This window comes from Arabidopsis lyrata (assembly GCF_000004255.2).
Source record: "Arabidopsis lyrata subsp. lyrata unplaced genomic scaffold ARALYscaffold_2, whole genome shotgun sequence".
Lineage (NCBI taxonomy): Eukaryota > Viridiplantae > Streptophyta > Magnoliopsida > Brassicales > Brassicaceae > Arabidopsis > Arabidopsis lyrata.
The window spans coordinates 18,031,095-18,057,228 of NW_003302554.1; the positions used below are offsets into that span (position 1 = coordinate 18,031,095).

At 34.6% G+C, this 26,134-nt stretch overlaps 8 protein-coding genes across 11 annotated transcripts; 6 read left to right on the forward strand and 2 right to left on the reverse strand.

Annotated features, from left to right (window-relative positions):
- Positions 1-1,967: 1,967 nt before the first annotated feature.
- Positions 1,968-4,060, forward strand: LOC9325239. The gene is made up of 3 exons (XM_002887677.2): positions 1,968-2,587; positions 2,684-3,438; positions 3,523-4,060. The coding sequence occupies exons 1-3, from the start codon at positions 2,300-2,302 to the stop codon at positions 3,932-3,934; spliced, it is 1,455 nt and encodes a 484-aa protein (XP_002887723.1). The 5' UTR covers positions 1,968-2,299; the 3' UTR covers positions 3,935-4,060.
- Positions 3,924-6,071, reverse strand: LOC9323788 (uncharacterized methyltransferase At1g78140, chloroplastic). Its single transcript, XM_021034697.1, has 8 exons — positions 5,813-6,071; positions 5,525-5,631; positions 5,279-5,422; positions 5,125-5,206; positions 4,737-4,933; positions 4,536-4,647; positions 4,342-4,449; positions 3,924-4,222 (listed from the first exon to the last, which is right to left on the reverse strand). Exons 1-8 carry the CDS (start codon positions 5,972-5,974, stop codon positions 4,082-4,084), a joined length of 1,053 nt encoding a protein of 350 aa, XP_020890356.1. The 5' UTR covers positions 5,975-6,071; the 3' UTR covers positions 3,924-4,081.
- Positions 6,072-6,940: 869 nt separating this feature from the next.
- On the forward strand, positions 6,941-8,740 carry LOC9325240. Its single transcript, XM_021034698.1, has 5 exons — positions 6,941-7,143; positions 7,235-7,308; positions 7,633-7,732; positions 7,828-8,106; positions 8,190-8,740. The coding sequence occupies exons 1-5, from the start codon at positions 7,021-7,023 to the stop codon at positions 8,436-8,438; spliced, it is 825 nt and encodes a 274-aa protein (XP_020890357.1). The 5' UTR covers positions 6,941-7,020; the 3' UTR covers positions 8,439-8,740.
- Positions 8,741-9,443: 703 nt separating this feature from the next.
- On the forward strand, positions 9,444-12,621 carry LOC9323789 (putative pumilio homolog 7, chloroplastic). Of its 3 annotated transcripts, none has more exons than XM_021034122.1 (6): positions 9,444-9,691; positions 9,844-11,181; positions 11,280-11,442; positions 11,536-11,699; positions 11,783-12,038; positions 12,127-12,621. In XM_021034122.1, exons 2-6 carry the CDS (start codon positions 9,875-9,877, stop codon positions 12,229-12,231), a joined length of 1,995 nt encoding a protein of 664 aa, XP_020889781.1. In that variant the 5' UTR covers positions 9,444-9,691; positions 9,844-9,874; the 3' UTR covers positions 12,232-12,621. The 3 variants fall into 3 exon arrangements, with proteins under 3 accessions (XP_020889781.1, XP_020889783.1, XP_020889782.1); XM_021034124.1 differs by having other exon boundaries at positions 9,859-11,181; XM_021034123.1 differs by lacking the exon at positions 9,444-9,691 and having other exon boundaries at positions 9,721-11,181.
- A 5,454-nt stretch (positions 12,622-18,075) lies between these two features.
- LOC9323790 lies at positions 18,076-19,326 on the forward strand. Its single transcript, XM_002887680.2, has 2 exons — positions 18,076-18,566; positions 18,684-19,326. Exons 1-2 carry the CDS (start codon positions 18,351-18,353, stop codon positions 19,116-19,118), a joined length of 651 nt encoding a protein of 216 aa, XP_002887726.1. The 5' UTR covers positions 18,076-18,350; the 3' UTR covers positions 19,119-19,326.
- Positions 19,327-21,793: 2,467 nt separating this feature from the next.
- Positions 21,794-23,600, forward strand: LOC9323791. Of its 2 annotated transcripts, XM_021035662.1 has the most exons (3): positions 21,794-22,343; positions 22,435-22,560; positions 23,125-23,600. In XM_021035662.1, the coding sequence occupies exons 1-3, from the start codon at positions 22,233-22,235 to the stop codon at positions 23,149-23,151; spliced, it is 264 nt and encodes an 87-aa protein (XP_020891321.1). In that variant the 5' UTR covers positions 21,794-22,232; the 3' UTR covers positions 23,152-23,600. The 2 variants fall into 2 exon arrangements, with proteins under 2 accessions (XP_020891321.1, XP_002887727.1); XM_002887681.2 differs by lacking the exon at positions 23,125-23,600 and having other exon boundaries at positions 21,801-22,343; positions 22,435-22,863.
- Positions 23,601-23,868: 268 nt separating this feature from the next.
- Positions 23,869-25,736, forward strand: LOC9325241 (probable mitochondrial adenine nucleotide transporter BTL2). The gene is made up of 4 exons (XM_002887682.2): positions 23,869-24,437; positions 24,600-24,903; positions 25,010-25,477; positions 25,560-25,736. Exons 1-4 carry the CDS (start codon positions 24,028-24,030, stop codon positions 25,626-25,628), a joined length of 1,251 nt encoding a protein of 416 aa, XP_002887728.1. The 5' UTR covers positions 23,869-24,027; the 3' UTR covers positions 25,629-25,736.
- On the reverse strand, positions 25,660-26,106 carry LOC9323793 (multifunctional methyltransferase subunit TRM112-like protein At1g78190). The gene has a single exon (XM_002889132.2). It carries the CDS (start codon positions 26,104-26,106, stop codon positions 25,732-25,734), a length of 375 nt encoding a protein of 124 aa, XP_002889178.1. The 3' UTR covers positions 25,660-25,731.
- Between the last annotated feature and the right edge of the window lie 28 nt (positions 26,107-26,134).

Here is a 26,134-nt window from a genome sequence, read left to right on the forward strand (position 1 = left end):
ATATGGACCATAAACAACTAGTCTAACAAATAAAGCTTTTTCCAAAAAAATAAAATTCGGTTACAAATTAAAAACATAACGTAACCCATTCCCATTATAATAAATGATTGCTAGTTTCAGAAATAAGTAAAAAGGTGGTCAATTTTTCTAGTATAGGCTATAAGTCTATTTTTTTCCTTTGAAGGCAGTATAGCAATTGTTTTAGTAGTATTAAGGTAGAATACATTCATAGTATATGTAATCATATATTGTGATTTATTTGACACACCAAAAAAAAATGTATGGCAAATTTTCACTCAATATATTTGTTACAGACTGATTCATAGTTTGGAGTATGCATCAAATAAGATCAACAGATAAATATAAACACAAAGGAATATATTTAATAAAGTGCTTCAACCAAATATATATGTATAGTAAGGAAAGTCACTATCGATAAACCTCTCCTATACTCAAAGTGCATATATTCTTTTATATGCAAACCACATGATTACAAATTTGATATACGCAATACATCTAGGACCTCTTTTCCGATTAATTATCACAGTTTCTAAAAAAGCCACGATGGAAACAAAAGAGAAAATACGTGATAAAATGATGATTGCGGTATATTAAATACTTGAAGTCATCATACCCTTTTTTTTTTTTTTGTATGATATTGTTCCTTGTATAAATTCATAAAATGAATGTAGACGGATAATTAAAAAGTATAATACGCATAACTAATTAAAAGTTTGAAACTTGGAGAAAAAATCAGCCAGCGAAAAACTATTCAATTATTTAATGGGGATGAATTTAAGGCAAAAAAGTTGGCTGTCGTTTATTTACTAGTTTGATTTCAGCGATTAAAACCATTAGACATGGATTTTTCTTCATAGCATGGAATTGAACACTAAATTACCAAATCATAGCCAAATAGTGTTAAAGATGGCAAATAATATGATTGGATCTATATGGCGTGTGGACCTTGTAAAGGGAAAATAATATATGAAAACGAAGAACAGAATAACGAAGTTGGCTTTGGGTTAAAGATTAGATATGCGAAAAGGCGATCATTTCTTATAAATTTCCGAAAGAATTTTAATTGGATATTATTTTGTACTCGTACATGCATTGCGAAGCTAATTTAAAACGAGATATGAATGTCTATATATAATTCATTTTCAAAAATTAGAATCTTATATGGTATCGGGTTATAAGGTTTTATTTCGCTGAAAAAAGGTTTTATTGTTAGTGAAAAACTAAAATATTGTCTAAATATTCATAGGTTAGAAGTTGCTTTGTCGTCATGTTGATCAACTCGTTTTTTTATTGATGGTGGAAGTTGTTGCCAATTGATTTGAAATTAGTTTGGAATATCCAAATATAGCAATTAAAGGAAAAGTTTTTTGATTAGAGGGGAAAATGTATAGGCACATGATCCAAAGGCACATTGGGACTACGATTACCATATAGATACTTGGCTTAGAAGGGAAAAAGATTAAAAGAAGAAGACTTACTATTTTTGGATATTTCGTCACTTAGGGGGTTTATATCCAATCCAAAACTCTTTACTAAACAAGGGCCGTTGCTTATTCATAAATTTCAATCGTTGGAACTTGGAATATAAGACTTGTTCAAACAGCAGTGAGTGGTAGAATAGGCCCATATATGTTTGGTCCTTATGAAAAAAAAATTCAATTAAACGATTTAGGGTCCACATAAGCCCATGATTAACCTCCAAGCTAAGTATGAAAAGATTCAACTCAGGGTTACAAACTTATTATGACACTGTAGGTCGAGAAAGTGCTATTTCCCACGTCATTCGAGAAATGTAGATCCAGACGAAAAAACTAAGTGAGGATTAAGGAACATACGGTATTGTCCTTACGTGAATAACAACATATAACTTTTGTCTTTTGATCATTATCAGTTAACATTTAGTCGTATTTATTAAAAGTCGGCTAACTTTTGTGATAAATCCAGTATTAATTATAGACTTGAAACTTAAAAGTTGTAATCAAAACATTTACTTATGCTTAAAGGAAAAATAGATTGGTTTTTACACTTATGAAAATATGGGCCTAAGCCCATAATCTGTTGAAAACACTAATAGGGCCCAGTTCGGGATCAACGGGAAATTTCATCACCTTCTTTGACCATTCTCACGCGCCACCGTCAGCGACCACGTACTGTGATTGGCTGACACTCCCCACCGTCAACATAGATGATTCACATCCCAAATTTATTTTGCAGTTACGAATTAGACTCAAAGAAGAAGAAAAATCAGATATTTTTTTGTTGTTTTTAATCGGGAAAGATGAAGGCGGAGACGGTGACGTTGATTCTGGTGAATCTAGCCGGAATAATGGAAAGAGCCGATGAATCTCTGCTTCCAGGTGTTTACAAAGAGGTCGGTTTAGCTCTCCAAACCGATCCAACCGGACTCGGGTCATTAACGTTGCTGCGATCCATGGTTCAAGCCGCTTGCTATCCCTTAGCTGCTTACATGGCCATTAGACATAACCGAGCTCACGTTATAGCTCTCGGTGCATTTCTCTGGTCCGCTGCTACTTTCCTTGTCGCTTTCTCTTCCACTTTCTTCCAGGTTTTGTCCTTTTCTTTCCACAATTAAGGTTTTCTTGGTTTATGGTTTAGGGTTTAGTGAGATACATAATCTCTTGTGGCATTTATCATCGAGCAGGTAGCTGTGTCTAGAGCTCTCAATGGAATTGGTCTTGCCTTAGTGGCTCCAGCTATTCAATCTCTTGTTGCTGATTCAACTGATGATGCTAACCGTGGTACTGCTTTTGGTTGGTTGCAATTAACAGCAAACATCGGTTCGATTTTAGGCGGGCTTTGCTCTGTTTTAATAGCTCCATTTACCTTCATGGGCATACCTGGTTGGAGAGTTGCTTTCCATATCGTAGGTGTGATCAGTGTTATTGTTGGTGTGTTAGTCAGAGTTTTCGCCAATGACCCACATTTTGTGAAGGATGGTGTTGATGTTTCGAATCAACGAGGTTCGAGGAAACCTTTTTGTACAGAGGTGAAGGATTTGGTCCGGGAAGCTGATACTGTCATAAAGATTCGGTCTTTTCAGATCATTGTAGCTCAGGGAGTGACAGGATCGTTTCCTTGGTCTGCTCTTTCTTTTGCACCCATGTGGTTGGAACTCATCGGGTTCTCACACGGGAAAACTGCATTCTTGATGGGTCTTTTCGTGGCTGCATCTTCTCTTGGTGGCTTGTTTGGAGGCAAAATGGGAGATTTTCTGTCTACTCGTCTTCCTAATTCCGGAAGAATCATTCTCGCGCAGATCAGTTCAGCCTCAGCCATCCCGCTCGCTGCAATTCTCTTGTTGGTCTTACCAGATGATCCATCCACAGCTGCAATGCATGGTCTCATCTTAGTCCTATTGGGGCTTTTTGTTTCTTGGAATGCTCCTGCTACCAACAAGTAAAGTCTCTCTCTTTACCATGCCTAATGATGTGTAACTCTATCGTTTCACTGTTGATGCTGACCGTGGTGAAACAAATGCAGCCCGATCTTTGCAGAGATTGTTCCAGAGAAATCAAGAACAAGCGTCTACGCACTGGACAAATCGTTTGAGTCGATCTTGTCATCGTTTGCTCCTCCTATAGTTGGAATTCTAGCACAACATGTTTATGGATATAAGCCAATTCCTGAAGGGTCATCTAAATCAGCAGAGATAGCCACAGATAGAGAGAATGCAGCATCTCTGGCAAAAGCTCTTTATACATCTATAGGAATCCCAATGGCGGCTTGCTGCTTCATCTACTCCTTTCTTTACGGTACCTATCCTCTAGACAGAGATCGTGCTCGGATGGAAGCTTTTATAGATTCTGAGATGCGTGAACTGCTTCCGGGAAGTTCCAACAGAGACATTGAGGTTTCACAAGAAGACATTTTTGCAAACCATGTTAAAAGTTAAAACCAATTTACAACATAGATGATAGGAAAGTTTGCAAAAAGCTTTACAAAATAGGTACACTGTATGCACTTTCGAGTTGTTTGTTATAGTGTTTATAACTTTATAACAAAGTTTTACAGAGGAGTATATAATTTCAAGAGGGTGAGCTTAGCTGGGTTTTGTGGCGGATAGCATTATAAATGGCCCGTTTCTAACACGAGTGAAGCCAACGAGTCCACAGGCTTTGCAGAGATCTTCAAGCTCACGTTCATTCAGGAACATGTGAGAACCTGAATATCTCATTAATTCCTATCATTTGCATGACCAGAATGCATGATCAGCCACAGACCACACCAGGGGCAAAAGAGAAGAAAATGCAAGACATCAATTGAAAGTTTTTAAGGCTTAGAAGTAACATATACACAAACCTGACGAAGATTCTTCAAAAAGGGGATAAAACTGAATGGACCGTCATAGATAAATGTGGTGGCCACAAATACTCCTCCAGGTCTAAGAACACGGCTTATCTCAGCAACCTAGAAGATCCAAGGGAACATTAACACATAATGTATCGTTGAATGTGTGGTTTTCATAAAATGTTGAATTAGGAGAAAAGTTCTACGGCTGAGGATGGTGAAGGCCAGCAATGCAGAGCAGCACCAGCATGGACAGCGTCAACTGAACCCGAAAGGAAAGGGAGTCTAGCAATGTCTGCTCGGACTAGAACAAGTTTCCTGGAAATGGGACAGCAGAGTAAAAATAACACATCTGGTAACCCAAGATCTTAGGACAATAATGCAAGCTAAAGGGTGAAAGTACAAACTCTCTGTTGGGAAAGTTTTCTTCTTGATTTAAGAGTTCATAGCACTGTCGCAGCATATTCTCTGAGTAATCAAGGGCAATAACCAGAGAAAACAACTCACTTCTAGCGAATAACCTCGAGAACATCCCACTTCCACAACTAGCATCAATGATATTGCCTCCCAAAACAGGCTTCAGGTAGTCTTTAGCCATTTCAAACTGTGGAATACAACTTTATCAGTGTTCATATCTATCTTCCCATGCATTGCCTAGATGAAGAACATATTTTAACCAATGTAAGCTTCATTATGTTATGTGAAATATACTATATGGGACAAACAAGAAGCTATTCGAGGCATTTCCTTATAAATAAGAGGCCTTTGAAGAACGAGAGAGTGGTTTCGTCTCACCTCTTTCTCTGGTCCTGGAAAACCTCCCCATATGAAATTCTGACGCCAACCCCTCTCATAAAGGAACGAGACTAATGGAGTCCTATAAAAACAAGAATTCCAAAAAATCTCAGTGGAAACATTGACAAGGAACCTACTAAAGCATATCATGTACCTGAATAACTCAGTGGAAAGAGGCATTGGTTCACTATATGTCTTGCTTCCACTAGCCACAGCCAAATCAAGATGCGTCTCATTACCCGAGTAACTCCTTTTACAGGTATTGCATTGTAATTGAGTACCAGAGGTAGCAGATTCTCTGTACCCAAAAAAATACAATACAAAACGTTATATAACTTGCCTCTCAAGAAAATTGAACATTCACTTATTCTCTGAATCCAACTATAACAGTGAGACTCACATTAATCCATTAGGTTGACTAATCCATGCTAAGGAGTTATAACAGATGGGACAAGCTAGAACCTTCTTCTCTCCTCTAGTCTTCTCCTTCTCGATAACAGAGCCCACCTGCACAAAATCAAACTGAATCCTGTGAAAATGGAGATCATCAAACAAAAACCACTCACTCTGAACATAAAACTACAATAAAATTCATACAAAAAAAAAAAAAAAAAAGTCTAATTCTGATTCAGTGCTTGATAACAGGACAAGTCGAATCTGTTCCTAGAAACAACTGGCAGGCGCGTACATTCGAATTCGTCTCGACGGAGACGGAGGCTGATGAGGCGTGAGCTGATCTGGAAACAAAAACAACACATCTTTGAGCGGCGTAGCTGACGGAATGCAACCGCGATAAGGAAAAACAAGTAGGGAGAAACGCCGTTGAGAATCGACCGGAAACAACCGTCATCGGTATTTTCAGGCCTCCGTGGCTGTCGATAGAGCACGAAGCTTTTTAATAAAGAGCAAAGAAATCACACAAAATGCGTGGAAAACAAACTTTAAATTATTATTGGTAAAGACAAGCCTTTATGGTCTTCAATGATAAATCGGATCCTCAAATAAAGCCCAGTTTTGTTTTAATAGAATTGGTTTGGATCTCTTAAGGTTTTGGGCTTAGTAGATTACATGTTTTTGATCTAGAATCTAGATTAACTAATGAATTAAATTTTCTGTGTATTACATTTATACGTGAATTTTTTATCCTTTGTTCTATCTGAAATTTTTATCTTATATTTCACATTTTATTTGGATGCATATTTTTTAAGAATCCGTGTAAAAATTGAATTTTACTAATTTAGTTTTGGTTACGAAGAATCAGGATTAAAAATTGCGGATACTAATTAAGTTTTTAGTTACAAAGGCAATAAAATCTCAGGCTATTTGAATTAATTACACTTTTGTATTGTGTGGTACAAATAAAATGCTAATAAAAGATGGGCATCACGTGCTCACACTACATAAAAAAAACGTTGGTAAAAGTCTTTATTAGTTTTGATGGCTTCACATGGTCTTGTGTCAGAAAAAAAAAAAGAGAAGAATATGATTGACCATAATTCTATCTAATGCGCTTCAATTATTTTTTCCTTAAAACAATTCCTTCTTTTTTACATTCTAAAATACTAATCCCAATCCCATACGCTAAGAAAAGTATTTGAATATTTCTGTTAAACCCAAACAAATTATACTAATCACAACAATTTTCTGATTAGAAAATACGGATGATTTTGAATTTAATGATCATGACCACTTGTTAATTACACGTGGCAGCGTAGAGAAGAAGCATCCAGATCAAGTGAGATTAATGAAGAAAGTAAAGGGTAAAAGCGTCAATTAACACAATCGATTAATCTTAGACCAGTGGGGATTGAAGAAGCTGAAAAGAGAGGGTAGTCTCTGTAATTTTCTCATCCTCTTCGATTTGTTTACTTGCTGCTAGTGAGAGAGAGACAGACTATGGAGAGAAGTACGCCGGTGAGAAAGCCGCACACATCCACCGCAGATCTACTTACTTGGTCGGAGGTTCCACCGCCGGATTCTCCTTCATCCGCTTCTCGCTCCGCCGTTCGTTCCCACCAGGTACGTACAACATCAAGAAATTTCACTTTTGATTTGAACAATGTACTGGTAATCTTTGTTTCAATCTTGCTTTTGGTTTAATGTGTTGTAGCCATCGGATGGGATTAGTAAAGTGGTGTTTGGAGGTCAAGTGACCGATGAAGAAGTTGAGAGCTTGAATCGAAGGTGACACTTACTTCTTCGATCGCTATTTCATTTCTTTGAAAATTAGTTTCCTATTTTGTCCATTGAATATGTTCGGTTACCTCAAACCAATAGGCATATATCTGAAAGTTGAAACCTTTTGGTGAATTGATAATACTCTGTTTTTGCCATTGTTCAGTGGAGAATAGGCCATCCAATATTAGATCATAGAGAAAAAAATTCAAAAGTGCCTTGTTTTTAAGGATTCTTGATGATGCATTTGACACCTTTATGGTGTTTATGTGGAGTTGGTCATATATCCTGATGTAAAAAAACTTGTGGAAATGTTTATAATGCTGTCATTAGGAAACCTTGCTCAGAACATAAAATGAAGGAGATAACTGGCAGTGGGATCTTTTCTCGTAACGAAGAAGATGATGCATCAGAGCCATTACCGGTTTATCAGGTACCAGTTTTTGTAACATTCATCATATGTAGAGAGTGAGAATTGTTTTGTAATGTTATTTAGTCATATTACTGAAACTCTTGATTACCTTTCAGCAAGCACTTAGTGGTATAAGCCAGATATCATTTGGTGAGGAGGAAGATCTATCTCCTAAAAAGCCAGCTACTGTACCTGAAGTCGCCAAACAGCGAGAGCTCAGTGGGACTATGGAGAATGATTCAGCTAATAAGCTGAAGAAGCAGCTCTCTGATGCTAAGTATAAAGAGATCAGTGGACAGAACATCTTTGCACCACCGCCTGAGATCAAACCTAGATCTGGAACAAATCGTGCATTGGCTCTTAAGGACAATTTCAACCTCGGAGCTGAATCTCAAGTAAGACCTTTCCAATGTGTTCCTTGACATCTCTAACCACTCATTGCTGTATATTGTCTAATCCGAGAAACACTATTCTGCAGTCTGCTGGAGAAGAGTCATCTGTGAAGACAGCAAAGAAGATTTATGACAAGAAATTTGCAGAACTTTCAGGGAACGACATATTCAAGGGCGATGCGGCATCATCTTCTGTTGAAAAGCATCTGAGTCAAGCGAAGCTAAAGGAGATAGGAGGAAACAACATATTTGCAGATGGGAAAGTAGAGGCAAGAGACTATCTAGGCGGTGTCCGTAAACCACCAGGTGGTGAGACAAGCATCGCCCTTGTTTAAAACCCTTTTTTTCGGTAACAACTTAACTCTTTTTAAACCGCTATTGATCGGTGTGTGTTCTTGTGGTTTCCCATACACTTCAGCTCAAAGTGCGATTTGTATTATGCAGTTTTCTTAGTTATGGTTGTTATTAATATTATTATTTCAGTTGTGTTTTTCAGCCGTTAGGGCTTTCTAATGTTAGTCCTGTAATAGCATTACTACGGGACAGAGGGTGTTACTTGGCTGAGGAGTTATTGTTTTTATTTTCCGGGACTTGCCAAACTGGGGAACCAAAGTAATTTGATATGTAATCGTTTCTAGCCAAAAGGAGCCTAATTTTATATCACAAAATTAAGTTGGCATGACACAAAAGTTATGAGTACGTCTTACTATTGATATTGCGATGATGAAAAGTTAAAACTTAAATTCATTTTGTTGGAAAAATTTAGAGAAGAGTTTGATGCATTTTGCCACCATGAAAAAAGGAAGATGCTTTAGGTCTAAAGAATAGAGAATAGATGTGATGGACCTCTTCGTTAACTTCCACAATTTGTGATTATGAAGACCAAATCACTGTGACTTAGCTATTGCCTTTTGTATATAATTCTGATTTTCTTTTTTTTTGTTATTAATAAAAAAATATGTTGTAATATTTTTTTGGTGGGCAAAAAATATGTTGTAATATTATCCAAGTCTAAACATTTTCACTCTTTAAGATTTTATACCACAAGAAAAATAAAATAAAACTAGAAATATTTCTGTAGGATTTATACATCTACTACTAAAAAGATACTATCACTTTTAATATTGAAATTTACAATTAGAATGCATTAAATTTGTAATTATAATCTTTACCACACTCTTTATTTAGGAATACATATCACGTATTATGTGGAAATGTTAATTGCTTAATTAAAGATTTTATTACAAAATCTAATTTAGAAAGGTTTACTCATTCAAAAAAGATATTTTGTAAAGAGGATTTAGTCTTAATTTATAAGGTTGATTCAGTCTTACATCAAAATCTGTAAAAAATAGAAAATGATTATAGAAAATCAAGCAGAATTATGCGTCGTCTTAATTATTTCTTTGAACATTAATCATTTCCTTAAAAGCCAAAACCGTTAGAGAAAAAAGAAAATCATATCCTAAGATAAACGAGAGAATCTACCCTCTATCTCTCTAGATTAACCACTGTGTGATAATTTGAAGCTTTTCACTGTCCTTTTAATGGCGTAAACGACGATTATATACGTTTTCTCCTTTATAAGGTAAAACACACAAAAAAACAAGAAAAAAGAAAAAAAAAAAATCTAGCCAACTTTACTATCGTTTTTGTTTTCTTCTTCTTCTTCTTCTGTAAATAATTTTTGATGTAAGATCTTTTGATTACGTTTTGAGATATATGTTTCTTATGTGTCAGTGTTGTTGTTGTTAGAAAGATTTATACCATAATGAAGATGGATGAGTTTCGTGAAGCTTCTTCGGTCTCTTCGTCTCCTTCGACTCCACTACGAACACCGTTACATTCTCCAAACCTCTTTCACGGAGATTTCTCCATTAGCAACAGATTCTCTTTCAACTCTTCATCTGATTATTCTTTATCAAGTTCTTTCTCTAATGGATTCTGTTCTCCTGAAGATAGTTCTTCTCCGTTCGCTTCTCCTCCGTTTAGCGGGATCATTCCTAAGCTAAATCACACTTCACCAGTCTCTTTTCATAACCATAATAATGATTTATTGTTTCACAAGGATCATGAAAAGAGTCATGTTAATGGTGATGATGATTTAGGTTTGTGTGAAGATCTCTACCGTATGAATATCAAGGAGGATGTTGAAGAAGATCAAGTACGTTACGCACGAACTGAGACTCACGGTTCGATTCCTAAGTCTGATCACACCGACTTCACTCTTGATCCACTCTACAACTTTTCACCTAAACACTATGAATCTAACAATGGTGGATTTGTGTCTGGAGGCTTTCCATGTGGATTCTTTCGTCCAACAAAAGAGTCTAGTGTTAACCAGCCATGTGACTCGTGGTCTGGATTCGATCAAAGCAAAAATGTCGACAAGAGAAACATGTTTGGGAATAATCCTCAAGTTCAAGATTTCATAGCCAATTCTCAACAAATTGGATGGCCTAGCTACTCAAGCAGTAATGGTGGCACTAGTCCTTACAACAATGGTCAGGAGATTTTCGGAAATCGAGTTGGAATGAGAGAGTATTCAGCTTACTCGCCGCCACAACAACAACCCGATATTTCGTATAATCATCAAAGTTACAGAACAACAACATCAGACATCTTACCATTTTTCTGCCAAGGAACTCAAGCTCCTATGGTTTCAAAATGGTCTGAGCCATTTAGCGCTGATGATAGTTTCTTCATGAATGGGAAAAGCTTGGATCATCAGAGAAGCAGTACTCGAGCAGTGATGTCTGATCATGGGAGTACTACAGAGATATGTCATCCGAGTCTGCCTAACATGTGTGACATTCAAGGATATGTATACTTAATGGCTAAAGATCAACACGGATGTCGATTCTTGCAGAGGATTTTCGATGAAGGAACTTCCGCTGACGCAATGATCATATTCAATGAAGTTATTGCTCATGTCGTTGAGCTTATGATGGATCCTTTTGGGAATTACCTGATGCAGAAACTCTTAGATGTTTGTACTGAAGAACAGAGGACGCAAATCGTGCTCGTGGCAACCGCGGAGCCTGGTCAACTTATCCGGATATCTCTCAATGCATACGGGTAAACAATTACATTCTAAGAGATCATTCTGTTTTTTTTCTATTGGTTGTTTGATATCATATGCTTAAAAACATGTTTTGATTATATTTTTTTTGTAGTACTCGGGTTGTCCAAAGATTAGTGGAAACAATCAGAACCGGAAAACAGATTTCTCTGGTGAAATCGGCATTGAGACCCGGTTTTCTTGATTTGATCAAAGATTTAAATGGCAACCATGTGATTCAACGTTGCTTGCAATGCCTAAGCACTGAAGATAACAAGGTCAAACAAATAAAGTCCCTTCCTTTCAGTCTCTTTAACTCTCTTGATCATCAAATCATATTGAGCTAAATTTTGTTCTGTTTTTTTTAACAGTTTATCTTTGATGCGGCGACAAAGTTCTGCACTGAAATCGCAACACATAGACATGGATGTTGTGTGCTTCAAAAATGCATTGCTTACTCAATGAGACAACAACGAGAGAAGCTGATAGCTGAAATCTCTAGAAACAGCCTCCTCCTTGCTCAAGACCCCTTTGGGTAAAGTGCTTGAACAAAACAAACTTTTATTTGGAAGAATATTCTAAAAAAAAATCTTTTTTTGGATGATCAAAATTTTGCAGGAACTACGCAGTCCAATTCGTTATAGAACTGAGGATTCCTTCTGCGGTGGCGATGATGCTGGCTCAGTTAAAAGGGCATTACGTTCAGCTTTCAATGCAGAAATTCAGTAGCCACATGGTCGAAAGATGTTTGATGCATTGTCCCGAGAGTCGTCCACAAATTGTGCGTGAGCTCATCTCTGTTCCTCACTTTGATCAGCTTCTTCAAGACCCTTACGCAAATTTTGTCATCCAAGCCGCTCTTGCCGCCACAAAGGTACTAACTTTACTTACAAGTTATATAAATTACCCTCCAATCCGGTTTCCGGTTCGGTTTATATATCGGTTTATGAAATTTGTAACAGGGTCCAATTCATGCTTCACTTGTGGAAGTCATAAGGCCACATTCGATTCTACGTAATAATCCTTATTGCAAGAGGATTTTTTCGAGGAATCTACTGAAGAAGTGAAGGATGATGATGAATGATGATTCGCTGAGTCTGTAATTTTGATGTTGTTGTGTTTCTTTTTCTCCTTCCAAAGATTATTCTGTGTTTTCTTATGTTCTTATGAATAATTTCTCTGGACAATGGTCTATAGCTCCAGAGACGAAGAGCTTAGTGTTTGTTTCTTCTGTATTGTTCTGTTGTTTCTTTTGTTGTTGTTTTTTTTTGTCGTCTCAGCTAATTTTCGGTTTTGGGAATGGTATTTTCTGTTGTAAAAAATCGGGTTTCTAACCCGGTTTTGTCTTCAAATAAAAGTCTTCTTATTTCTTACTGAGACAAAAGATTTTACTGCTCCAAGATTTTTATGGGCTTTGTTTTTGTTTTAATCTGATCAATCAAGCCCATTAGTTTTCACTTTTCAGCCTTTGGCAATCAGTTGGATGTTTTCTTCAAGGCATTATAGAAAAATTGTCCAATTAATGTTATGGTTACATTAATTAGCAACTTGTAAAGATGGAGACGTATTATTAAGGGTTTTATTTTCAAAGAAGCCGTTGAAATAGGTTTTAGGCTTTTAGCCCATTTTCAATCTTTTAACTCTCCGATCCCAACGAACAAAAAGCTCTCCAATCCCTATCATTCACAAAACTATCAGTCTATCATCGTAATAATAATATCTAAACAAAACTTTATAGTAAAGCGTTAAATGATGTACGATCAGGTGTGTAATATTGATACACCTTTTTCAAAATAAAAGTTAAACAAACCCAATTAAATTCCTTAATTTGTTAATTTCCCTCGAACTAAAACAATGCAAAATTAAGTCTACAGATAACTTATCTGGTTAAGTTTGTATATATTTTACGTTATTGTATATTCTTTGTACCAAATTTATCAATTCCTATTTTTAAATCACGGCACATATAGTTTATACTTTATAGTCTAATAAAATGGTGTAGCACTATATATAAATTACACGAACTTAAATATATGTTATTTATAATATGTCATTTATGAACCCTTTATGTTTTGATCAAATAAGTTATAAATAGATGATAAGGATTTTGATTTTTTGAAGAAAAAAAACGACGATAAGGATAAGCAAAAATAGCTATAGAATTAAATATTTATAGATATCTATGTTTTTCCGGCAGACAATTCAAAACTTGAACATATTTCTATTGCATTTAAAGTTTATTTGACATAATTTATGGGTAATGCATTTATTTCACTTGATCAACACACCTTCTCAAACCTAATTCTTGGGCAAATCGACCGTAATTAATAGGAACATATACCCTATTATTTAATGTTCATCGTCACATGCATTTTGTTTCCAACAAAATTGTTTACTCTTATAAACTTCAATCAAACTCGGCTTATGTTGTTGACTTTTTAATAACAGAAGCCGATTCCTAACACTAAAAATGTTGAGACGACTTAAAATAGCACAAAGGGTCAAAACTCAGAAGTCAGAAGCATTGGCTTTCATCCTTGTGCACGTGAATATACCGTGACATTGAATTGCATGGATGATGGAACCATCAACCATCCGCACAAACGAAAACATTAGGAGTTAGTTACAAAAAGTAAATATTATACATATGGAAATTTCCTAAAACTAAGATACTCCCTCCGTATTTAAAAGATTGATGTTATAGACTTTTCACAACAATTAAGAAAAACATTTAATAGTTAGTTATAAATGCACTATTTATTGAGATCAAACTTTTTTTCATAGCTATTAACCCATAGTAATTCATCAAAGTTTGAAATTCTCAATTAATGATTCTTGAAATTCACAATTTATTGATATTAATTGATAAAAGTTTACAGAAAATCAATCTTTTTGATACAAGAATAAAACCTTAGAAATTCAATCTTTCTAATACGGAGGGAATATGTTGTAAAAATTTTGGCTTTACACATTTGTAATTTAGATGATTCGCTAGATACTTTTTCCCATATGTGTGATAAAATTTAAGTTCTATTGACAAGTAGATATATGCAACGCATATAATTGAATTTTGCATTTATAACAGTTTCATAATTATTCAATGGAAACGGGTAGACAAGTACCAAATATTTAATTCTTCCACCAGGAAATTACAACTAATTTATTTCAGAAAAATAACTATATTCACTGAGGGACTCAGAAATATGATTCTCCATCTAACCTTCAATTTAATTTATGTTATTTATGATTCGCCGTAGCTTTCAAACACATGTTTTCTTATTTCTTCAATTTATGAAAATTAAAAGTATATATAGTACAAGCTGAGCTAGCTTTAAATAAATTGGAGAGAAGTTGACAAAAAAAAAGAAGAGACATGAATCTTTAAATTTATTATAGGGAGACTCACAAAAATGCCCCTTTTTCAATACCCCTTTTCAAAAATGCCCCTTTTGGATGTCCATTTTTAAAAATACCCCTTTTATGTACAAAATGACTAAATTACCCTTCTTTTAATAAAAGATATTATAAATATATAAGGAAATATAACAAAATTAGGTCCACAAAATACAAAATATTTTTTTGGCGGGAAAAGTGATCCCCCAATTTTTCCCGCCAAAACACTTGTAAAAATTTGTAAAACCTTTAAAATACCTTGTAAAATTTTCCCGTAAAATTTTTTCCCGCCAAAAAATTTTCCCGCCAAAAAATTTTTTTTGCGGGAAAAGTAATTCCGCAATTTTTTTGGCGTTAAATTTTTGGCGGGAAAATTTTTCCCGCCAAAAATTTACAAGGTGTTTTAAAGGTTTTTTACAAGGTATTTATAAGGTTTTACAACGTATTTACAAGGTATTTATAAGATATTATAAGATTTTACAAGCTTTTTTATAAGGTTTTTACAAGTTATAAGGTTTTACAAGTTTTTTATAAGGTTTTACAAGTTATAAATACCTTATAAAACCTTAAAAGTACCTTGTAAAACCTTTTAAAATACATTATAAAACCTTACAAAACACTTGTAAATACCTTGTAAAAAACCTTTAAAATACCTTGTAAATTTTTCCCGCCAAAAATTTTCCCGCCAAAAAAATTTCGCAAAAAAAATTGCGGAATCACTTTTCCCGCAAAAAAATTTTTTTGGCGGGAAAATTTTTTGGCGGGAAAATTTTTATGGGAAAATTTTACAAGGTTTTTTAAAGGTTTTTACAAGTGTTTTGGCGGGAAAATTGCGGGATCACTTTTCCCGCCAAAAAATATTTTATATTTTGTGGACCTAATTTTGTTTCAAATAAGGGTAAAATGGTCATTAAAAATTAAAAGAGGGCAAACTTAAAAATGGACTCTCAAAGGGGGCATTTTTGAAAAGGGGTATTGAAAAAGGGGTATTTTTAACAATTTCTCATTATTATATATGCATGCATGGAGGAGCGGATGTTAGGAGTTTTAAAAGCTTGTTTTTATTTATTTTTATTTTAATATTCCCTCCGTTCCACAAAGATAATTTTTTTAGAAATTTCACATTTTTTAAGAAATAATGTATAATGACAATTTTAACCTTTTAACATTTTAATACTATATTTTAAAGAGTATATTATTTATTGCTGTTTAATAAAGGTAAAATAGGTAAACTGTTTTAAATTTGACATTGGAAACACAAAGGGGGATTAGTGGTTGATGGATTTTTACCAAACAAAAATCATTTGTTATTCAATCATTGATTTTAAAATCCTAATTAAAATCATGTGTTATTGGTTATATGATTTATAAATACTAGTTAAAATCCCATGTTATTCATTTAGTCATTTGTTTTTGGATTTGAGAATCCAAATTATGTTTTAAATGGATTTGTATGGAATTGAAAGAGAAAAATAGAAGGATTCAAATCCATGGGTAAACACATGTTATTTCAAAATCCATATATCTTGATTTCATAATTAATAGAGATTTCCAAATCCTATATGGATTTCAAATTAATAAACCAATAACACCCCAAAACTTCTATCTTTATGGGACAAATTTTTTTTTCTAAAAAATTCATCTTTGTGGGACGGAGGAAGTATATACTTATGTTATTTTCAGTTTTTTTTTTTTAAGAATACTTTACATTTGTCTGCATGACAATTAGGTTCTATTTATGAATGAGTTTAAAGGCTAAGGACCGATTTATACAAGCACAAATACTTGTGTTTGGACGTAGTACAGTACTGATACTCCAATATCTGCAGTTTTTAAATCAAACATTTCTCTTGTAATTACAAACGCAAAACAAGAATGAAATTCGTTGTTTTATTGGAGTTTTGTTTTTTAAATGCACTGAAAATAGAATATCATATGAATATATGATGTCTAAAAACATATTAAAGTGTTATGTTTATATTGAGAGAAAAAGACATAATTAAACACAATCAAACTACCAACCCCTAAACGAAAAATATGATTTATATATACGTTTTGGTTCTTAATTTGAAATGCATATTAGTTAACACATGCATGATCACCTTAACTAATAGTAATACGACATACGAGACATAGCTGAAGCAGTGACTTCTGACTAAAATAGAAAAGAAAAAAAAAAAACATTTCATACATGATACATCCTTCTCTCTCAGTGTCACGGCTTTGTAATTGTCGTTGTTCTTTAACATCACTAGCTAGACAGACAATTTATCGAAATAATCACTAGACCAAAATTCAATATTCCCCAATCATCATTTTTTCTTTTCCCCAATCGTCGTTAATCGTCAAGTGAATCACAAAGATATTTCTATTGGCAAAGTAAACCATAAATGGCCACTTTTCATTTTACACAAAACGCGCGCAGTAGTAATATAACATGAAAGGTTGGGAATTTATGAGGAAAATAGCCAAAAGAGTCGTCGGAAATATAAACGAGGATACGAAGCTCTAGTCTCATGACATGACATGAGATAGGAGGCCGTTGAAAGGCTTTAACTATTTGAAATTTCTTTTCGTATCGAATATCTTAGCCAAAGGTTTATACTCCTTCCGTTTCAGTTTAGTTGTCGTTTTAGGATCTAAATTTTGTTTCATAATAGTTGTCATTTTAGGTTTTCAATGCAAATGTTTGGTGAAAATTCCAGTTTTATCCCTACTGTTTTAATGTTTTGGCCAATGAAATTTTTTATAAAATACATTAATAAAGGGTAAAACATAAAATTTAATATTTTTCTTAATTTGTGTGAAAAAACTTTAAACGACAACTAAAACGAAACGGAGGGAGTAATAAAGTTTGTGGAAGGAGGTTGGTTAGTAATGTGTATATTTGTGTTATATAACCAAAAATGGGAGTAGGAGGAGTTAATGTGATGTATTAAAGTTGCATTGGCATTCATCAATTCATCAACCTTCCCTTCTCCCATCTTTAATTCTCTTTATTGTTTTCTCCATTTATTGATCACCTCTCTATTTCCCAACTCTTCTTCTCTCACTTCCTCCTCCATCTTTATCATCATCAATCATGACACATACACATATACATACATACATCTATCCATCCATATATATGATTTCACCAAAACCATTCCGATGTCTTAAGTGGCAAGAACATCCGGTGCTCTACTTACTCTGGGGATTAGTCTGAGTTTCGGCCTGAGATATATCCCCAATTGTATGTAAAACAAAACAAGGCAATTTATAAGAGTATATATGAACAACCTACATGCATCGTAACAAAGATTTACATGCATCATAGGTCTTGATGACGATATTGTGATGATGAAGATGATGGTAGAGGGGGAAAGCGAAAACAGAAAGAGAAGTTGGTTAGAACTTCACATCTAAGCATTTAAATGAGACTGTTTGGAGTTATTGAACACACCCAACTTGGAACTCACACATCATGTTTCACATTACTTCCCTCTCTCTTTTTTGATTATTTTATTCCTCCATAAATTTTAAAATATCCAAATTAAAATGCTATAGTCTCAATTATCTATAATTTATCAACCAATTTTTAAATATTATAATGGTCTCTAATTCAATTACTCCATATGAACCGGTAGAGACAATAACTCCCCTGGAGGTTTTCCTACATGTATATATATAGTGATGATCTTCACGACTCTCTTTAAGTCTATCTGCTCATTTCCTTCACAGTATATCAAATAGAGAGTTCAAATTTTTCTTTAAATCTTAAGAAACCACTCAGTGGAAACCAAGACTAAGGCTAATGGTTTCTCGACAAGAAGGAACCCTCTACTCTAGAAAGAGGGATTTTACAGTCTATGGAGAAGAGTTTCACAATTCATTCAAGAAGATCAAACAAGAAGATCAATCACAGAGCACTCTGTTCAATGAACGACCAAACTCAGAGAGTATGAGATCAATTACCTTTGATTTTGAACTTCATCTCCACACCCCTCTACCATCAGATTGGCAAACTAAGGTATATATTCATATATGTATTGAAGTTGTATCTTGTATTTGTATCAATATTATAATATATAGGCGTTATGATATGTGCATAAACATGCATCTAAAACATGGATACTTGTATTTTCAGGGATATTCAAGAACATCTGATGATCATAGGGCATACACCAAAGATCCAGTGATTGTTGGACAACCTAAGATGAGCCTAGACCTCGAGCTGAACCTTTCACCTTCAGGTTCACCTTCACGAACCGCAACGATCAAGAAAGATGAATACTCCTCAAACCACAATGAAACAGTAACATCAAAGGGTAAAGAGTTGACGAACCCAAGTAAGAAGAGGATAAGTCGATCTCCGTCCTGGCTAGCGTTTGAAGGTGGTGGTGATGATGATGTTGATCACAAGGGACAAGAGATGGTAACAACGGTTTGCATGAAATGCCACATGTTGGTTATGTTGTGCACATCAACTCCTGTTTGTCCTAACTGCAAGTTCATGCACCCACATGATCACAGCTCTACAAAACTGTTTAAACCATCAAATTTGCTTAGGCTCCTATGCTAGGCTCTCTCAAGGTTACTTGATTGATCTATGATATTTGTACGGAAGAAAAAAAGAGCCAGAGACTGTGGACAAAGTTATGTATATACTACAAGTACCAAAAGTTTTTATATTCCCTGCTTCTATGAACGATCATGCTTTAGATCTCTCAACCTATCAGTAATTGCATTGAATTGTACTTGGGAATAACACGTACATGGAATTATATCAACTAGTATTGCACTAAAACATTTATGGATTCTGACTATAGCTTTATTCAAGGTAAGATATACCAGAGTTTGAGTTCTGAGTGTAGTCACTATCGATAATAGAACCAGCGGTAAAAAAAAGGTTAATTTCAAACTATCTATTTGACAATGGTTAACATTTACAATTTCATAGACTAAATGCCAAATTATTGATTCAAAACTAATCCAATCTTTTGTTCAAAAAAAAAAAACTAATGCAGTCTATTTTCATGGAAAGAGGGAAAGTCTCGAAATAAAAGTGGGATGTTTTAATTTTCAGGTAAAGTCAACTAATCATATATTGACACCTGTCAAATTGAACTCGCCTTCCATTAAAAATTAAAAATCTGGTGTAAAGAGTTTTTGAAACTCAGAAAATAAATAAAAAACACGAAGGAGCAGAGATATTATGTGTAAACCACCTATAACATCTTTTAGGTGTTTAGATGTTGTGTTCAATTAGTTTTATATAAAATTAAAATTTTTTATTTATCATAAAAACAAACAAAACAATAAAAAAAAACAAATGTTAAAAATTTAATTATGTGTAAATCATATTGAACGTAGAACACGTCTTAGGAGTTTGGATGTTGTATCCAATTAATTTACATAAAATTTAACACTTATCAAAAAAAAGAAAACAAGCAAAACATTAAAAAAAAAGAACAAGTAGTAAAAATTTAATTATGTGTAAACTATATTGAACCTAGAACACCTCTTAGTGGTTTGGATGATGTATCCAATTAGGTTACACAAAATTTAAAAATTTAACACTTACCAAAAAAGAAAAAAAAAGAAAACATTTTTTTAAAAAAAACAAGTGTTAAAAATTTAATTATGTGTAAACTTATATTTAACCTAGAACACCTCTTAGGAGTTTGGACGTTGTATCCAATTAGTTTACACAAAATTTTAAAATTTAACACTTATCAAAAAAGAAAAAAAACATTTTAAAAAAAAGACAAGTATTAAAAATTAAAAATTTAATTATGTGTAAACTATATTGAACCTAGAACACTTCTTAGGGGTTTGGATGATGTATCCAATTAGTTTACACAAAATTTTAAAATTTAACACTTATCAAAAATGAAAAAAAAAACAAAACATTTTTAAAAAAGACAAGTGTTAAAAATTTAATTATGTGTAAACTATATTGAACCTAGAACACCTCTTAGGAGTTTGGATGATGTATCCAATTAGTTTACACAAATTTAAAAATTTAACACTAATCAAAAAAACAAAACATTTAAAAAAATATAAGTGTTAAAAACAAAAACATTTGAAAAGAAACACAAAACGTGGAAAACAATTTTTACAAAAAGGCTCGAAAAAACCAATGAGAAAAAAAAACTAGGGCCTAACCCCATTATATGGGCGGCCGAATGGGCCGACTTATGTTGGAATTCATTTAAATCCGAAAGGGCTCATATCAAAAAATGGGCCGTAGCTCAAAATCCAATTGATATCAAATTAAAGAAGCAGGTGCACTAATTTATAGGACAAGTTTCAAAGAACTATCTCTCCCACTAAACGATGTGGGATGTGCACAGTCCATTACTGGCAACATATGTAGTTATAATAAAAGATTCCTAAGCAAGGATATGAAAAAAACATTTTAAAAAAAACATTTTAAAAAAAAGACAAGTATTAAAAATTAAAAATTTAATTATGTGTAAACTATATTGAACCTAGAACACTTCTTAGGGGTTTGGATGATGTATCCAATTAGTTTACACAAAATTTTAAAATTTAACACTTATCAAAAATGAAAAAAAAAACAAAACATTTTTAAAAAAGACAAGTGTTAAAAAATTTAATTATGTGTAAACTATATTAAACCTAGAACACCTCTTAGGGGTTTGGATGTTGTATCTAATTAGTTTACACAAAATTTAAAATTTTAACACTTAAAAAAAAAACTAAAAAAAAACATTTTTTTAAAAAAAAACAAGTGTTAAAAAATTTAATTATGTGTAAACTATATTAAACCTAGAACACCTCTTAGGGGTTTGGATGTTGTATCTAATTAGTTTACACAAAATTTAAAATTTTAACACTTAAAAAAAAAACTAAAAAAAAACATTTTTTTAAAAAAAAACAAGTGTTAAAAAATTTAATTATGTGTAAACTATATTAAACCTAGAACACCTCTTAGGGGTTTGGATGTTGTATCTAATTAGTTTACACAAAATTTAAAATTTTAACACTTAAAAAAAAAACTAAAAAAAAACAAGTGTTAAAAAATTTATTATGTGTAAACTATATTAAACCTAGAACACCTCTTAGGGGTTTGGATGTTGTATCTAATTAGTTTACACAAAATTTAAAATTTTAACACTTATCAAAACCAAAACAAAACATTAGAAAAAAAAAGGTGTAAAAACAAAAACATTTGAAAAGAAATACAAAACGTGGAATACAATTTTTACAAAAAGACTCGAAAAAACCAATGAAAAAACAAAACTTGGGCCTAACCCATTCAGTGGGCGACCGAATCGGCCGACTTATGATGGAATTCATTTAAATTCCAAAGGCCTCATACACATAATGGGCCATGGCTTTAAAAGCCCAGTTAATATATCAAGAGAAAGAAACAGGGGCCTTAATTTATAGACAAGTTTCAAGGAAGTATCTCTCCCACTAAACGATGTGGGATGTGCACTTATAACGCCGACTTGTTACTTTTTCATGGGTCCGGTCCAAGTAAACCACTCGGCCCAATTCGGTTAACTGGCAACATATATAGTTTTAATAAAAGACACTTCCTAAGCAAGGATATGAAACATCAATATATAAGAAGCTTACACAAACAGATCGTTTTCGAAACTTGTAATGTGTCGATGAAGCAAAGAGACTAATAGTCAGAGAGACGATCAGACGAAGGAAGAAGATGACAAGCAAAGACGAATTTTCCCGAGATCGAGCTGCGATTCGCTGTGCTAGAGCTACGATGCTTCTCTATTCGCTGACATCGTCCCGCACAATCGATACCGCCGGCGAGGTTAGTTAGATCCCTTCTTCTTCCGATTGGAATCGATTTTGCTACAATCGATCCGTAATTACGAAATCTCATCTCTGGTGTTTTGGTTTAGAAGCAGGAGAAAGGAGAAACGCGCAGAGAAATAGAGGATCTGAAGAGAAAGCTTACCATGGAGAAGAAAAAGATGAATCGGATTAAGCTTTGCGGATTGATGGAACTGCTTCTTCTCGTCGTTTTGGTACTGTTGCTTTCCACTTTCTTCCTCGTCTTCTTCCTTGGATCTGCTTGATCCTTCCCTTGGAATCATCAGCTTATGCAACATTGTGGTTATTAGAGTAAGGAAATAATTCTAGGAGTCGAGATTTTGTGTGCTAGATTATACTCAGTGGTCAGTCTAATTCGTAGGGATTATCAGTACAAGAATCGGATAATTGAATAAGTCAGTCAGTCATTAGTTTTGAACCTGTAACGTTTGCATCTTCTAATGAATTAACCTTACTGTTTGAGCTCTGGAGATCTAGAGTTCTTGAATGCTTTCAACGAAAACATCATGCTCATTCCTGAGTGTTCTTAGCAGAGGCTTCATATTCCTATGGAACGATCAAATTGGAGTGTTCGGTTTCAGCATGATTCTTAACTTTTTGTTAGTTCCTCATCGTGCTTGGCTTTGTGATTGAACTCCTTATTTTTAGTGAGTATTCAGCTTTATCAGCTTATTTGCTAGTTAAAACCTGCTCCATGATAAACTTCCTATTAGCAGAGGCTTACTATTTGAGCTCTGGAGATCTTGTTCTTCTTGCAGTCATCTTCCTTGAATGCTTTCAACTGAACATAATGCTCATTCCTGAGTCCTGAGTATTCTTTCAAACTCAGAGCAGCCTGAATCTGAGCTTTTCTCAGTTCCTCATCATGCTTGGCTTTGACCTCTGGAGATCTCATTCTTATTGCAATCATCTTCTTGTAACATCATGCTCATTCCTGACTCTTGTTATCAGAGGCTTCATACTCCTATCGAACCATCAAATTGGAGTGTTCAGTTTCAGCCTAATTCTGAGCTTTGCTTCAGTTTTCTCATCGTGATTGGCTTTGTGATTTAACTCCCTTCTTTTCATGTTCTGAGAACAAGCAGCTTTATCACCTTATTAGCTAGTTAGAATTCTGGTAAGTCAAAGAAATGGGACTTTGATTCAGATATCTGCATCTTCTGCTACTAAACCTATAATTAAGTACAAAACTTATAAAACTCCTTCTAACAAATGTATAAGCTTATTCATGCTCGGTGACGTTGAAAGATATCAGGTCTATGTGGAGATTACTATACCTGAAAAGTATGATCCTTCTGAATGGTCAACAATTCAGCTTTGACCAATCTGAAAGTTCTTAATCATAGTTCTTTTTTTTGTGTGCAAAGTTCTTAATCATAGTTATCTGATAACCTTCTCCACTTGAAATCAGAACCAAAATCACAGAGCCAGTTACTTTGGTTGATGACAAAAATAAATAAAAATAAAAAATTCCTCAGCATTTTCCTTTTCAGAATTAATAATTTCATGCTTTCTTTACCTTTATTTAGTTTTGGAGCCATAAAAATTAAATTATAAAAGCCCAAAAACGGTTCCACCGGTCCAACCACTCAATTTTGGCCAATTCCCAAATAAGCTTTTCTCTACAAATTCGAATCAAATTTTCTCCTTTCATTATCCAAATGTCAGGACTCGATATCTATCCTCACGATCCTGCTTCTTCTTCAAGCTCTATCGATCTCTCCAATGAAGCTTTCTTCAGCACCGGTGGTTTGTTTCTCGAACCACCAGGCAATTCCTCTTCCTTCTTCGACTCGATCTCCTCCAAATGCTCCGACTTCGAACCTGTGCATTTTCCCGGTTACTGGAGAAACAAAACTCGTCTTCGCTCAAGTAAGACCTTGATGTTTCTGTCCGTGAGCTTGAGTAAAGACAGATCCGAGCAGCAATGTAAGAATGCTTTGGCGCAAAACGGCAAAATTCCCGGCAAGGATAATGGAAAACGAAGTGTTATCGGTGGAGGGAGGAGACGCGGAACCATGAACACAAGGAAGCATCTCTGGGCTGGTGCTGTAGCTGCCATGGTTTCAAAGTATATATTGTTGAATTAGAACGCATATAAGCTGTTTGATAAAATGCCTCAACCAAAACCATGATTGTGACTTTGATTTCAGTATTGGCATTTGTTTTTTGGGCAAACTTGTATTGGCATTAATATTACACTTTTTTTTGTTGTTGTTGTTGATGATGGCAGAACATTCTTAGCTCCACTTGAGAGACTAAAGCTTGAATATACAGTTCGTGGTGAACAGAGGAACTTGTTGGTGGTCGCTAAGTCAATTGCCACTACACAGGGCTTGACTGGATTCTGGAAAGGTAATTTGCTCAATGTTCTCCGAACTGCTCCTTTCAAAGCCGTCAATTTTTGTGCCTACGATACCTATAGAAAGCAATTGCTTAAACTCGCTGGGAATCAAGAAGCAACCAACTTTGAAAGATTCGTTGCTGGAGCTGCTGCTGGGATTACTGCTACTGTGCTCTGCTTGCCACTCGACACTGTAGGTTTTTGACTCCTTAAACCATTTTAGATCAAAGTCGAGTGTTAGTTTTCGAGAGGACGATGAACATGTGGAACCATTTTGATGTGTTCTTATACTGTCACAGATACGAACCAAACTAGTGGCTCGGGGTGGAGAAGCCTTGGGTGGAATCGCAGGAGCTTTTCGGTATATGATCCAAACCGAAGGGTTGTTGTCCCTCTACAAGGGTCTAGTTCCGTCCATAGCAAGCATGGCTTTGTCGGGTGCAGTTTTCTATGGCGTTTACGACATCCTTAAATCATCCTATCTGCATACACCAGAAGGCCGGAAAAGACTGATAGACATGAAGCAGCAGGGACATGAATTCAATGCTCTAGACCGGCTCGAGTTAGGACCCAGCAGAACTCTCATGTACGGTGCTATCGCAGGTGCTTGTACTGAAGTGGCCACTTATCCTTTTGAAGTAGTGAGACGACAGCTTCAGATGCAGATGGGTAAAAACAAGCTCAATGCTTTAGCTATGGGATTCAATATCATTGAGAGAGGAGGCCTCCCAGCTTTATACGCTGGACTTTTACCTAGCTTGCTCCAGGTTTGCACAATACTTGTTCTATTACTAAACATAACCTGTGTCTATTGTTTCCAAAAGCTTGATATTGTTTACATATCTCCAGGTATTGCCTTCGGCTTCAATAAGTTACTTTGTCTACGAGTGTATGAAGATAGTGCTTAAAGTAGAATGACAAGTTTTCAAGATTAAGATTTTGGAAGAGTACTAACACATAAAGAACTCATCCATTACACAATGCATGGAAAGATGAATCAATCTATAACACTATGCTTAATTTAAACCTCGTCCTCGTGGAGAAGCATATTGGGGATTCCTTTGTTAACGGGAAACTTCCTACCGGTTTCTGGGCAGACGAGTGAGCCTTCCTCAAGATGAAGCTCGAGCAACGCGTGGTGGAATTTCCTGAGGAATGATTCGTCAGATTCCAGCGTCTTTATGTCGGGTGCGTTATCGGGAAGTTCGGTGTGTTCCATAGAACGTGCACCGTACACTAGAGCTTTCCAATCGATTTTGGCAAACATGTGCTTGAGAAAATCCGGGTTGAAATCGACCTTTTTTACGATTATCTTCTCGGGTTCGATACGCAGAGGAAACTTGTTAACCACTCCTTTAATGTTGCAAGATAACATGTTGTGCACTATCAACCTCATCTTTTCTCCTTCTCTCTGCAACGAGCAA